Source organism: Gobio gobio (assembly GCF_949357685.1).
Source record: "Gobio gobio genome assembly, chromosome: 5".
Lineage (NCBI taxonomy): Eukaryota > Metazoa > Chordata > Actinopteri > Cypriniformes > Gobionidae > Gobio > Gobio gobio.
The window spans coordinates 24,576,256-24,590,514 of NC_137101.1; the positions used below are offsets into that span (position 1 = coordinate 24,576,256).

The 14,259-nt window shown below is 36.4% G+C and overlaps 1 protein-coding gene across 1 annotated transcript in view; it reads right to left on the bottom strand.

The window, feature by feature from the left end:
- The window catches only part of usp6nl (USP6 N-terminal like), an 83,915-nt gene that overhangs the window by 64,981 nt on the left and 4,675 nt on the right, over positions 1-14,259 (bottom strand). Inside the window, exon 2 of the mRNA XM_079816445.1 lies at positions 211-296. Coding sequence (XP_079672571.1) covers positions 211-214 — 4 coding nt within the window. The 5' untranslated portion in view covers positions 215-296. The remainder of the gene's footprint in view (positions 1-210; positions 297-14,259) is intronic.

Here is a 14,259-nt window from a genome sequence, read left to right on the forward strand (position 1 = left end):
ACATGAGGTAATGGTAATAATGACAATCAAAACATAAAAATTGAATGAAATGGACATTCATGAGAAGAAAAAAAAAACAACATAATTGCTAATTGCTCTTTCTGTCAGGTATCAGGTAAATTTAAAAAATGCAAAGCATACTTCTGACTGCTGAGTATTTCTATTTGTCACAAGGTGTGCGTCTGCTGACTTCCACATGTATGTACTCACTCATACTGTGATGCTGGGGGTTGGTAGGGGTGTGTGGTCCAGGTGAGGGTCTTCTCAACAGCTGTTCTCCTCAAGGCACTCATGACCTGTACACATCCAACAAATATATCCTTAACACAAAAGACACGCCATTGTAAATTCGCATGGCAAGCAATTGGTATAGAAACAAATATATTAAAACCGTTTAACCATTATTAAGAAAAGCACCAGAAAATCCAACAGAAAACCACAGCATTCCAGTCAGCCAGCCAGATGTGCTGAACCAGTGTTATCTCCCAAACAGAGCAAAGATAACATTCCACCATCCAAATCAGACGTGATCCAGGAATTGAAGGCACAATGTGTAAGCAGATAATCCATAAAAAAAACATAATGTAACTAAAGAGGTTTCAGTTTCCATACGAGTATTATTTACAATAAATGATCTAGCATGAGAACATATTAAATATTAATATAAAGTGATAGAGCTGTCAAAAATATAATGATAATGATATTTTAGGTATTTACAAGCTTTTTGCGATGTGGTGTTGGAATCTATTGCAAGATCATATTATACATAAAATACTGTATGTCTATTTCAAGTATGCAGGTGTCAACCACACCTAAAATTATTTTGGAGGCAAAAAATATTTAGGCCCTTAAATCATTCTTACAAATAAATGATGTTGCCATAGTGCACAAACAAAATAACTTTTCTCATACCTACTTAGGGGTGGCAGTACAACCAAAATCTTAAACCCTGATATTCATTATTTAACATGGCAATGATACCCATCACCAAATCTCAACTGATATTATCAGTTTATATGTAAACCATTATATGGGCCACTTGCACTGAGCTTCGTGGCACACTTCCGCTTGCTAGTTTCTGGTTAGGCATATTTTCAATGTGCTGTAGTAAAAAAGCCACTTAAAACGAGTGTCTATAAGAAGACATTTTCAGGGACAGGAGAAAGAAGTTATATTCTAATGTGTTGTTCACTTTTCAATCATATTCACACTAGTAGTGCTGTCAATGTGTTACTTTTTAAGATTAATTAAACACGTTTAACATCATTACATTTCTTTAAGGAAGGTACCAATGTCAGGGTTATGTTTAGTTCTGTTAGTTCATTTGTGCTTTAGTTTGGTTTTGACCTGTTCCCGTTTTGCCTGAGTTCCATGTCATTGTTAGTAGCCCCCATAGTCGTTAAAGGTTTAGTTCACTTCAAAATGAACATTTCCTGATATTTTACTCACCCCAATCTCATCCAAGATGTTCATGTCTTTCTTTCTTCAGTCGAAAAGAAATTAAGTTTTTTGAGGAAAACATTCCAGGATTTTTCTCCACATCATAGACTTCAATGGCAACCAAAATGTTGAAGGGCCAAATCAATGCAATTTCGAAGGGCTTCAGAAGCTCTGTGCAATCCCAAATGAGGAATAGGGTCTTATCTAACGAAACGGTTGGAAATTTACGAACATTTTTAAAAATGAATATTTTATTAACCAAAATTGCACATCTTGCGCTGCTCTGCGACGTGGTAAGGATTGCATAATCACGTCGGAAAGGTCACACTAGACGTAGGCAGAAGTACCGCCCCCGTGTTTACAGAGCGCACATGCGAAGACTAATACAAACGTCCTTGAGCAAAAAAAAGGTAAAACAACGATGTCGGACGATTTTGAAGTTGAAGATGGAGTGTTTTTTGCTAAAGGGCGTTTGTATTAGTCCTCGCATGTTCGCTTCGGGCGGTACTTCCGCCTATGTCTAGCGTGACCTTTCTGACGTGATTGCGCAATCCATGGCACATCGCAGACGCAAGATGAGCAATTTAGGCAAAAAAGTATACTTTTTTTTTCGAAGACCCTATTCCTCGTCTGGGATCGCGCAGAGCCTCTGAAATCCTTTGAAACTACATTGACCTTCAACATTTTGGTTGCCATGGAATTCTATGATGTGGAGAAAAATCTCATATATATACATTTCGAAAAATTGACCCTTATGATTGGTTTTGTGGTCCAGGGTCTCATATTACAAAAAAATAATAATAATAACTGCCTGTGTGAGTGTATCTAATGCAACAGCTGAGGGAGTGACGGCAATTTCAACATCATTCTCTCTTTTGACTATTGTAATCAATCTCTCTATATTTATTCATTTTTCTGAAAAAGTCATGGAAATGCTATCATGGATTTTTTTTCTTTTGCGATTGGAGCAAATGGGAATACAAAAATGAGAAGATGAGCACTAGACTGCTACGGGTTAGTAGGGAAATTATTCAGAATGGAAAATAATATATTTTTTTAGGAAGGTACTATTTCAGCAGGTTCAATATAATTCATGTTAACGCATAGAACATTATTCGTTGTTTTAATAAACTCACAGCCCTATAACGTAGCAATAATCTGCGCTCTTATGAGTAGCTGTCTAGGTGTGCTGAACACTGTTACTGGATACTCATGAGCCGTAATAAGTAGAACATAGTAGTAGTTCATTGCCCAGCAATACAAATGGACTATTATGCAATAAAATAATATAAACATTAACATTTTGAATGTGTATTGTAAAAGTAAACTTACTATATAATTTATGACACTATTGAGACAGATATTTAAAACTATATAAACACATACTGTTCAAATGAATATATATATATGAAGTTATATGTTATTATTATTATTTTATTTAGTTAGTTAGGTTTTTTTGGTTGGACGCTATTAACAAGCCAAGGTAGATTTATTTTCTAAATTTCCATTAAGTAATTAAGTAAAATGTCCACCTTAAGTCTCTATGATATATAACAGCTATAACTCTGTGGGACTTGTCACCCATTTTTATCATCCACCTGGCAAAAGTAATCTGACTGCTTATAAAAGTAACAGCACACCTCTCTCCAAAAGCCAGAAGTTGACATATGTCAACCAGCTTAAACAAACAGAGCATTTTTAAAGTGCCAAATAGACAGTCAACACTCTTTGGGAAGTCAACCAAAAATGGCTTACTTATTGTCTCTAAACATTAAGCTGGGATGGGATAGGAGAAGAAAGAAAAAAAAAAAAACGGAGCTTAAAAGCTTTAAAAAAGTGGTCTATTGCATAAGACCCCATGAAAGCTTATCTCCTCACCCTGCACCAAACACAAACATACATACACACAGTGATGATATCAGGACTGTAGTATCAGGCTTGCTGTCATGACCCAGTGTGAGCGAGCTAACCACTACTCCCACCCTTCCTGCCTTTTCTTATTTTACCCATCTCGCTCCTTCATTAAGGACGACTAATAACCCCTCTCACTTACTTACACACCACCCCTGCCTCCTGCAGTCACCATTCACCATAGTCGAGTAATGATCACTTTCATTGTGTGTATGTGGATGATAGTAATGGGACGGCAGCAAGAGAAGGTAATCACTGTAATAAGATGATGCAGACCGGGTGGAGATGACAGGAAATGATAAGGGTCAGGCCAGGATGGGAAGATGATCTATCCCTTCACATGCTTGTGTGATGAGCAAACTTTCAGTTGAAGGAATAGTTCACGGAAATATGAATATTTGGTCCTAATTTACTTAGCCTCACATTGTTCCAAACCTCGGGCTTTAGCATTCAATAAAAGTAAATAGTGACCAAAAATGACAAAAACAAGGCGTCCATAACAGTGTTAATTAAGATGCTACTATTGATTCTATCAGTAATATTTATTATTTTTTATATTTTCCGTTTTCATTTGAATATTTTAGTAACTTCTTTCATTGTTTGTTTTTTTAACTAGTTTCTTATCGAATCACTGGTTCTGGGCAATTTGGAACCGGTTCTAAAATGGAACCGGTTCTCGATACCCATCCCTAGTTACTAGGGGTTGTGGCTAGAAGGGATACAGCCGGAAGTGATGCAAAACCTTGCCATAAAATAACAATAAATTAAATTAGCTACTTATCAGATGGTGTTTTATTAACGCCTATACCTACCCTTAAAATAACGCAAATACAGTAATTGTTGTTTGACGTGACAAAAATGACACAATATTGATGTGTGCATGCCTTGTAGGACAATCTGGTCGGGGCTGTCTCTGTTTTCATTGTATGCAAAAGCGTGAGCAGTATTCAAAACATCTTTTGCATTTCATGGTAAAATTAAAGTCACATGGGTTTGGATGGTACAATATTAGGCGGAGTAAATGATGACAGAACATTCATATTTGGGTGAACTATCCCTTTCAGATCAGATGGAAGACAGCAGCCAGGTGAGCAAGAGAGAGAGAGAGGGAACTCTGGAAAAGCTGGTCTTAACGCTGGGATTACGGTGGCCATATGTTCACATGCTCTGGATTGTCAATAGCATGGCAAAAAGAGGAACAACCATAGGAGAGTGAACTTAAACTAGTACATTCAACAAAACCGCACCACCCAGGCACTCGGTTTAACATCTGAATACGTGTGCGTGTTTGTGTGTGGGCTGAACGCTTCGCCCCGTTTTGAGCCAGACCAGTTCTCTCTTGCCAGTGGGCATCAGTATCAGCACCGGCCGCCCCTCAGTGCCAGGGCAGGAGCTCAGGAATGTAGAGACCTTTAGCAGTGTGTGTTTACGTGCATGCGGGACTCATGTTTTTGCAGTTAGTCAGCAGCTTCGAGCTATTTGAATATATATACTAAAGTCTGTTTTACTTTGTTGAGAATTTATTTTAATGCACTTTTTAGTTGCCCATTACATTTCCTAAAAATCGTGCCAGTAGAGATTTTGTGCCCACTCCTGGTGTCATAACTTGCATGAGTGTAGATAGCGTATAATAAGTAGAAGTAGAAGTTCAGTTCAGTTTGTTATAATTACTAGTTCAAAACATTTAATTCAAGTCACCGTATACTATAAATGATTAACTCCTGCACATCACATTTTTCATGTACCCTCGTAATCTTTATTCGAAAATATCTTCCCCTCTGTCTTGCAGTGACATCTCTTCCCAGATGACGTGTTTACTGACGCGAGGGCGGGATGACTGGCCACTCACATGCAGTAACATTACAAGTTACAAGTTACTTTTTTCAAGTAACCAGTACAGTTACAAGTAAAGTAAAGTAAAAACGATTTACTTTTAAACTTACAACATAATATCGGAGTTTAGGGCTGCCGTGGTAAAGGAATTTCCCCCTGGGTGATTTTGAGCGGCTCAATATCGCGAGTAATTATTACTATTTTGCTATACAGATAAGCTTGTTCTCGATTCTGACTGGACAAGAGGCTTTCCACAAGTGCTTATATTTCACCAGTGTCAGCACTGGCACGTCTTTGTGCACGCTAGACAGGCTCTAAGTCAGTGCAGTTACATTGTTATGCCAGTAGGTCATGGTAAGGGACTTTATGAGTGAGTCATCAATAAACCCTTCATAATATGCTTAAGAACGCTGATTAATTTATCAAATAAACAAGGCATTAATATTAATTTAACATTGAGTGCCATTTCACAAGGCTCAAATGATGATCAACACATCACCTGGGTAACCTTGAAGCTGTTGTTTCACTTCATAGAGATCAATGGCATTGATTCAAGAGATTCAGAGAGCAGTTGAGATGACAGAGGCAGTGCGATAGGCTAAAATGTTTTTAAAATGAATTATGTATACAAACATGCATGTAACACAATGGGTAATATATATTGCATCACCAAAACTTCAAATAATTCAAATAATTAACGTAAGTTACTATGTTTTCCCATTTATAGACTGACATCTCTTCTGTTCCCATGTTGAGAGAAATCGGGAGTAAGTGCAGAAGCGTTGTGTGTGAATATTATGGTTACTGTAGTTCTAGACTAAACTTGAACATGGCACATTAATTTCTCTTTAGGTGTGAAAGGGCCTTTATTTTTGCCAAAAAAATAACTTTCTGATAGTAAAAAACAAATACACAAGCCCAACTCAAACGCAAAAGTAATGTAACATTGCTTTCAATAAAAAGTAGCCTAACTACAGTAAGTAATACTTACTTTTATAGGGAGTAACGCAATATTCTAAGCGCATTACTTTTAAAAGTAACACTGCAGTGCTCGCATGACATCACAGCAATGGCAAACCGCAAAGATCCAATCAATTTAGATTTACTTTTAACTGACTTAATCTGCATTAAGGCATTGGACTTTAAACTGCATAAACCATAAGTTGACATTAATTCACAAATCAGTTCTTTCAAACCATCCGTTGTAATAATAAGTTTAAACTATTTCATTAAAACAAATGACGTAAATCATGAAACATTTGAAAACTATTCATTTGTATCAATACTCAAAAAAGTGATGCACAGTATGGCTGATACAATAACAATTATCTTTATGTTGCTGTGGCTGCTAACTGCTGAATGGCTCATATTAGCACTCTATTTAGACTAAAATAACTAAAAATCAATTAAAAGTCAAATCAATTGTTTTAAATGTTACAGGTGAATATCCTGCTTTTACTTTGAAATTTTGAATACCAGCTACAACAGTGTTTTCTCTAACTGTGAATAACTATCATAATATATTATATAATTAGTAAAAAAACTAAATGTATTCAGACACCTTCAACATTTACTCGCTATAGTTTATAAAATGGTAATAAAATATGACAAAAACTTGACAAGAGTTAAACTGTGTCAGAACAAATTCATCTTGATAATGTCAGATAACTTTGATAGAAAGGTATGTAATGGATTACAATCAACCAATCAGCTGTTACATTTAAGTACACAGTTCGATAATACCAATTGAGGTCAACCAATGACCAAGCAATGCTTCAAGCAATGCTTGTTGAAGCAAAACATGCTCAGGTCAAAGTGTCTGAATAATTTTGGTCCCAAATTTTTTAGCATTATTACTGGTAGTCCACTGTATGAAGACATTTTGACTGTATATATATATTAGGGGTGTAACAGTACACGTATTCGTACCGAACCGTTTCGGTACAGGGCTTTTGGTATGATTCATGTGTGTACGTGTGTCGGTTCAAGTGGCGGCACGCGTGTGAACGCGATCATCTCTTCCTAAAGAATAAAATCGCTCAATCAGTGTTTCAACCACAGAAAGATGTCAATAAAACTGCTTGTAAACAATGTCACGTAGATTTACCTCAGAAGTCATTCAGTGTCCACAGCTGTTAGTTCACTAGAGAGATTATTTTTTTCACTAAATATATGGACCATATTAGCCTATATATTCATTATATTCTACTGAACCTGTTAGTGTAGTCTTGATTATTTAATGTATGTTTAAATAAATCTGTCATGAAAATGACAGCCACTGTATATATTTCCACAACGAATTGGAGAAAAAACATAATTTTATAATTAGATTTAGAAGTTAATGCAAAAACTGCCTGTGAAGTTTGCATGTTTGCACACAATGTGTTATTTGAGTGTTGATTATTATATCTAAATATAAGTTTGGGCTCTGTTGTTAACCTTTAATATATAGTAATGGGCAAGTAAGGGCTACCTTTACAGCATTATCTTTAAGAAACTTTTAGTTGAATTAATTTAAGGACAGACAAAAATTTTTTAGTAAACCGCTGTTTAATAAAAATAAATAAAAAGCAATTTTGTAAAACTGCTGTACTGAACCCGTACCGAACCGTGACTTCAAAACCGAGGTACGTAACGAACCGTCAATTTTGTGTACCGTTACACCCCCAATATATATATATATTTAGCCCAAATGGCAAGCAACAAGATGACAATGGCTCGGTGTGTCTGTGTTTCTGGGTCTGGGGAAGTGTTTCACAAAAGTAATAACAGCTTCCTACACCAGTGCCCACCAGAGAACTGTCTAATGTACTAGCTATGAACGCTTTGCTCCATTTTGTTGCCATGGTACATCCTCTCCCACACACACACACACACAGGAAGTGATCTATCCTTATCAGTGGGTTAAACCAGTTGAGTTCCTCATCAGCTCCCCACTACCTTTCCAGCTGAAGTCATCCATCAAACATCTGTGTGTGTTTCAGCTATTAGATTGCCTCTTCTTTCATTCAGAGTTTAGAAGCACAATAAAGGCTTCGGGAATACTGCTGTGAGGGTTTGTAGGGCCCTATGAAATCCGTTTTATTTTTTCCCAAATTCCATTTTATTTTTTCCCAAATTCCGTTTTTTCCGTTTTAATTTTTGGGAATTCAGTTTTTTTTACCCTTAACTATTATTTTAGTCGTAAAAAGAGTGTTTTTAATGTTAATATAATAGAACATAAAACATAAAATAGGAATGACCTTAAATTTATTGAGGTAACAAACATCACATTTACTTTTCAGGACAAATACTGCAACATAATACTGCACTCTAAGCACTTCAAGTCACAACTAGATATTAGTGCTGTGAATTGATAATAAAATAAAAAAAAGAATTAATCACATTTTTTTCTGTAATTAATCATGATTAATTGCAATTAAAAACATTGGAGTTTTTTATATTTTGATATTGTAATAATTTCAGTTACTCTCCAAATTAATTTAGAAACAATTTAAAGACAGTATATTTTAAATGTGTGTTGTAATGGCATCTTTTTATGAATGAAGGCCAGTATCACTGATATTAATGTCTATATGAAACATTGATGACGTTACATTACAGTATAACCGAAAGCTACCAATTTCAACATTTATTAGGCTTTAAAAAAACTTTTAACTTTTAATTTAATTGAACTTAAAACAATCTTTACATAAATCTCTTATAATAAATGTTATATTTGCCTGTGGCCTTCCCTCTCAGACATAGTCTACACAGAAATTGAATAAAGCTATCAACACCTTTCTTAACTGCATAAATAATAAGTGAAATATAGATTAATCATCATTAAAGCTACAATCTTCTGTTCCCGTTGTTCTTTGAACATTAATGACAGACATTATCAGTGCTACTGTCACTTTAAGAGCTACCTCAGCCAAACATGATGTGGATAATGCTGCCTTCACGTGCTATCGGAAATTTGATGATTCCGACTTCTGAAGTCGTGATTACGAGCGCATTGCATTCAAGTTTCAAAATGTGAGGGCGTTCATGTGCAATGTTTACCTAGGAAACTTGTATATTACGATAATTCCGAGAGCACGTGAAGGCAACATAAGACGCGCTGACCCGCGCATCTCCCCAGCCAGCAGAGTCATGTGGGGCCCATATGGGTGTCACCTGGGCTGTCTAACTGGGGCCCAGCCAGTTTTGTCCTCAGTTTCCATGTAGGCCCCACATGGGCTAGCCCAGATGAACTGAACACTGCTCAGTGTGCACACTACAGGCTGTTAAATGTAACTGAATCAGTGTTGGAGTTAATGAGATAATTAAGTGATTAATAGAGTAAAGACTGAATATTACTGAAGACTCCTGATGATAACAAGCAGAATCACTGAAGGACAGAGAAACACAACAGACTTCAGACACAACTTCACAAAAGCATTATCAGCTTCCCTTTTTACCTATTAGATTGACTTTCTGTTATCTTAGTTTTTATTGATAATTCCCACTGAGCAAAGGTGTACGTTGAAAAGACGTCCACTGAGGAGCCAGAATGAAAGTTTTTATGACGTCTGTTTTTGACGTGTTCTGCACGTCCGATATAGACGTTCATGGAACCTCAAGGTTAAAAACTAGTTCAAATCTGCTCATTGTGGACATATTTTCCATTTGTAATTGCAAAGCAACTCACAGACAGTGTGTGTTTGTCCAGAAATCATGAAAATAAAAGAAACTTAGCTCACACCTTTAGACATTTTAGACAACTTAGCATCTGTAAATCACACATCTTTGGATCGTGAGAGAATCGTGGGATTCAATCCAGGATCTTCTTGCTGTGAGGAGACAGTGTTTCCCATTGAGACACTGGTGCTGCCCTTAATCACAGACATAAGACACACTTTGACTATTTCTGTCAGACGTCTACAGAAGCTCTAACTGAGAATTAACAGAGCTTTAGATGTTGATGTTTATGGTGAATTTGAAGCCACCATTGTGGTGGGAAGCGTTTGCTTTAGTTGGGCTCTTGGTTCCTGTACTTGAGTTAGCTTTTCTTTGGCTGCTGTAACTGTGTGTGTGAAACACAATAGTTATGGCTGAGAAAGCAAAGATAAAGTGACTTAAGGTGTTGTCAGCTCCTTGTTGATGACTAAATCATCAGAAGTCTAGAATCTGATGTTGTGCTTTTGAGTTTTAGGTTCTTGTTTGGCAAATAATAATTTGTTTATATAGCCTACTATAACCTTGTGAATCCACTGTATTGACAACAATAGCAATAAACAAATCACTCATTATGAAAGATGATTAAACAGCAGCTGCACATTGTTTTGAGAAAATATGTCACATAGTCACACGCAGACATCAAGATTTTGCATATGATTCACAACAATGGTGACTATCAAGCATGAGTTTTGTACTTTGAAGCTACCCATCATGCATTGCAGCATGAAGTTTTTTTTTATGATTGTCACTGTTGTTGTGAATCATATGCAAAATCTTGATGTCTACGTGTGACTATGTGAAATATTTTCTCAAAACAATGTGCACATGCAGTTTTATCATCTTTCAGGATAAGTGATTATTTTATTGCTATTAGTCCCGATACAGTGGATTCACAAGTTATAGTATATAAACAAATTATTATTTGCCAAACATGAACACAAAACTCAAAAGCATAACATAAGATTCTAGACTTCTGATGATTTAGTCATCAACAAGGAGCTGACAACACCTGAAGTTACTTTATCTTTGCTTTCTCAGCCATAACTATTGTGTTTCTCACACACAGTTACAGCAGCCAAAGAAAAGCTAACACAACTACGGGGACCAAGAGCCCAACTAAAGCAAACGCTTCCCACCACAATGGTGACTTCAAATGAAACATAAATATCAACATCTAAAGCTCTGTTAATTCTAAGTAAGAGCTTCTGTAGACGTCTGACAGAAATAGTCAAAGTGTGTCTTATGTCTGTGATTAAGGGCAGCACCAGTGTCTCAGTGGGAAACACTGTCTCCTCACAGCAAGAAGATCCTGGATTGAATCCCACGATTCTCTCACGATCCAAAGATGTGTGAATTACAGATTATAAGTTTTCTAAAGTGTCTAAAGGTGTGAGCTAAGTTTCTTTTATTTTCATGATTTCTGGACAAACACACACTGTCTGTGAGTTGCTTTGCAATTACAAATGGAAAATATTTCCACAATTTGAACTAGTTTTTAACCCTGAGGTTCCATGAATGTCTATATTGGACGTGCAGAACACGTCAAAAACAGACGTCATAAAAACTTTCATTCTGGCTCCTCAGTGGACGTCTTTTCAACGTACACCTTTGCTCAGTGGGAATTATCAATAAAAACTAAGATAACAGAAAGTCAATCTAATAGGTAAAAAGGGAAGCTGATAATGCTTTTGTGAAGTTGTGTCTGAAGTCTGTTGTGTTTCTCTGTCCTTCAGTGATTCTGCTTGTTATCATCAGGAGTCTTCAGTAATATTCAGTCATTACTCTATTAATCACTTAATTATCTCATTAACTCCAACACTGATTCAGTTACATTTAACAGCCTGTAGTGTGCACACTGAGCAGTGTTAAGTTCATCTGGGCTAGCCCATGTGGGGCCTACATGGAAACTGAGGACAAAACTGACTGGGCCCCAGTTAGACAGCCCAGGTGACACCCATATGGGCCCCACATGACTCTGCTGGCTGGGTCATTTCCTCTCAAGTTCATTTAAGGCATTATTTCCCATACAGTTCATTAAAGTGCATTAAAAACAAGGCAAAATACAGCAAGCACTCCCTGAGGGAACTGCTCGGCTCGGTACTGAGGGCTTATCGTTGAGTTTCTTAACTTTTTCGCCGACGAAAGCAGAGCCGTGGAGCCCCATACTTTCAGTGTTTTGAAGGAGGAGCTGAAATGACGGGAGGGGTTGTGTTGCCCAAATTTGCTTCCCCCGGTCTGCATTTCCCCAGACATACGTTCTTCTCCCACACAAAACCGCATTTCATTCCAAATATATCAAATTCCGGGAAATTCCGCGTTAACAATAGATTCCGCGTTAATATGCCAATTCCGCGATTCCGTCCGCGATTCGGTGATCGCGGAAATCATAGGGCCCTAGGTTTGAGGCTGTTTTGATCTCAGTCTTCTTCTTTATTAACCTAATCGCACATAGCCATTATCTTTTAGTCTTATTACAAACCATCATCATTATTTTTTTACTGGGACAATGCTTTAAAGGGATAGTGAATTCCTTTCTTTTTCTTTTCTGAACACGAGATATATTGAAGAAGATGGCTAACCAAACAGTTGACGGGCCCCACTGACTTCCTTCGGGTTATTGTTGTTTTGTTTTCCAGTAAAAATATAAAAATATTCTTAAACAGACTTTACTGTTTTTACTGTGTAAATAATTTTATGAGATTAATGTCTCTGTTGGAGAAGCATTCTGATTAATGAAACAAAGGTAGGGTTAAATGGTACACTCATACCTTACAAGTTTACTCCAGAGTTTTCGAGTTTGCATAAATTGATTTTATTAGTTTATGACAGTTTTAGAAGAGATAATTTTTCAAATGAATACCCACTTAATTGGAAACATAGCAATAACAAAATTAACTAACTATTAGTTGCTTATTAGCATGCATATTACTATGATATTAGTACTTATAAAGCTGCATGACCACATTCCACATCCCTTAATCCTACCCAATACCTAAACTTAACAACTACCTTAATAACTACTATTGCAGTAATTAGGAGTTTACTGAGGCAAAAGTCATAGTTAATAGTTAACTAATCTAAAGTGTGACCGAAATTACTATATCAGGTCAATATTAGCAGTTTGTAGCCTAATTATAACATCCTTATAGGAAGCAGATTTGGGATAGGGCTGCACAATATATCGGAATTATCGAAATATCGCAAATGTACATATCGCGATATGCATATCGCAAGGGCATGCAATATCAGAATTATTTGAATATTCTACTTCAACATTGTGAAAAGTGTACGTTTTAGGTTGAAGCATATAGCAGAGAATAGACTGGGCACACGACAGTTACTTATGTGACTTGCTTGACGTTAAAAAGAGTTATTAAACACTAGGGATGCCACAATTCTCAATATAATATTGAACCGGTACGGCATTCACGGTTCAATACGCGGTTGTGAATTGCGGTTTTCTCAGTTTTGCATTTAATTAATTATTTTTCTACACATTCCATCATTTGCCTCCATCCCAATATACTGAACAACGCGACATACATTCACATCACACGTTAGTGGTGGAGTTATACTCACGGAACACTATAGTTATACACAATCACCAAAGTTCATTATTTGCACGCGTTTTAAAGCCTTGCGCGTAGGGCACCATGCGCTTTTCCGAGCGCAGCGCACTAAAAGCCTGTCAAACACGTGATTACTGGACTAAGTCGTCTTACTGCGCTAATACTGTCAAATACACACAGGTTAACATAAACACAGTCGGTTATGTCTAAAGTGAAAGTAAAATCGGCGTGTCTGTATATTAGATGCGTGCAAGTCTTAAATTGACAGCGCAGCCTAGTGAACACGCTGTCCTTAAAGGGACAGTTCACCTCTAAAATAATGTAATTATTTACTCACTCTAATGTTGTTCCAAACCTGTATTCATTTCTTCTGTTGAACACATGTGACAGTTGATGGTAGCGATTAACATCCATATTATAATTTCCTACAATGGGGACCAACAACCGTTTGGTTTCCAACATTCTTCAAAATATATTTTATGTCCAACAGAAGAAATTACTTTATTCAGGTTTAAAACAACTTGTGCGTGAGTAATCAATGACAGAATTGTCATTTTTGAGTGAACTATTCCTTTAGTGGTTAATAAAATAACAAAAGACAAAGAGAAAATCACTCACTGCTCTTGACTGAAAAACTTTAATACAGTAGCTTTAATAAGAATCAATGTATATTTTATAGTGAAGTCTATGTAGTGTTTTATTTTTACATTTATTCATTCAATCTCATACTTAAATGCTGCTGTACAGCTCTGAGCTGCCAGTGTAAATCTTTATATATATTTATTTTATATGATACAGTACACTA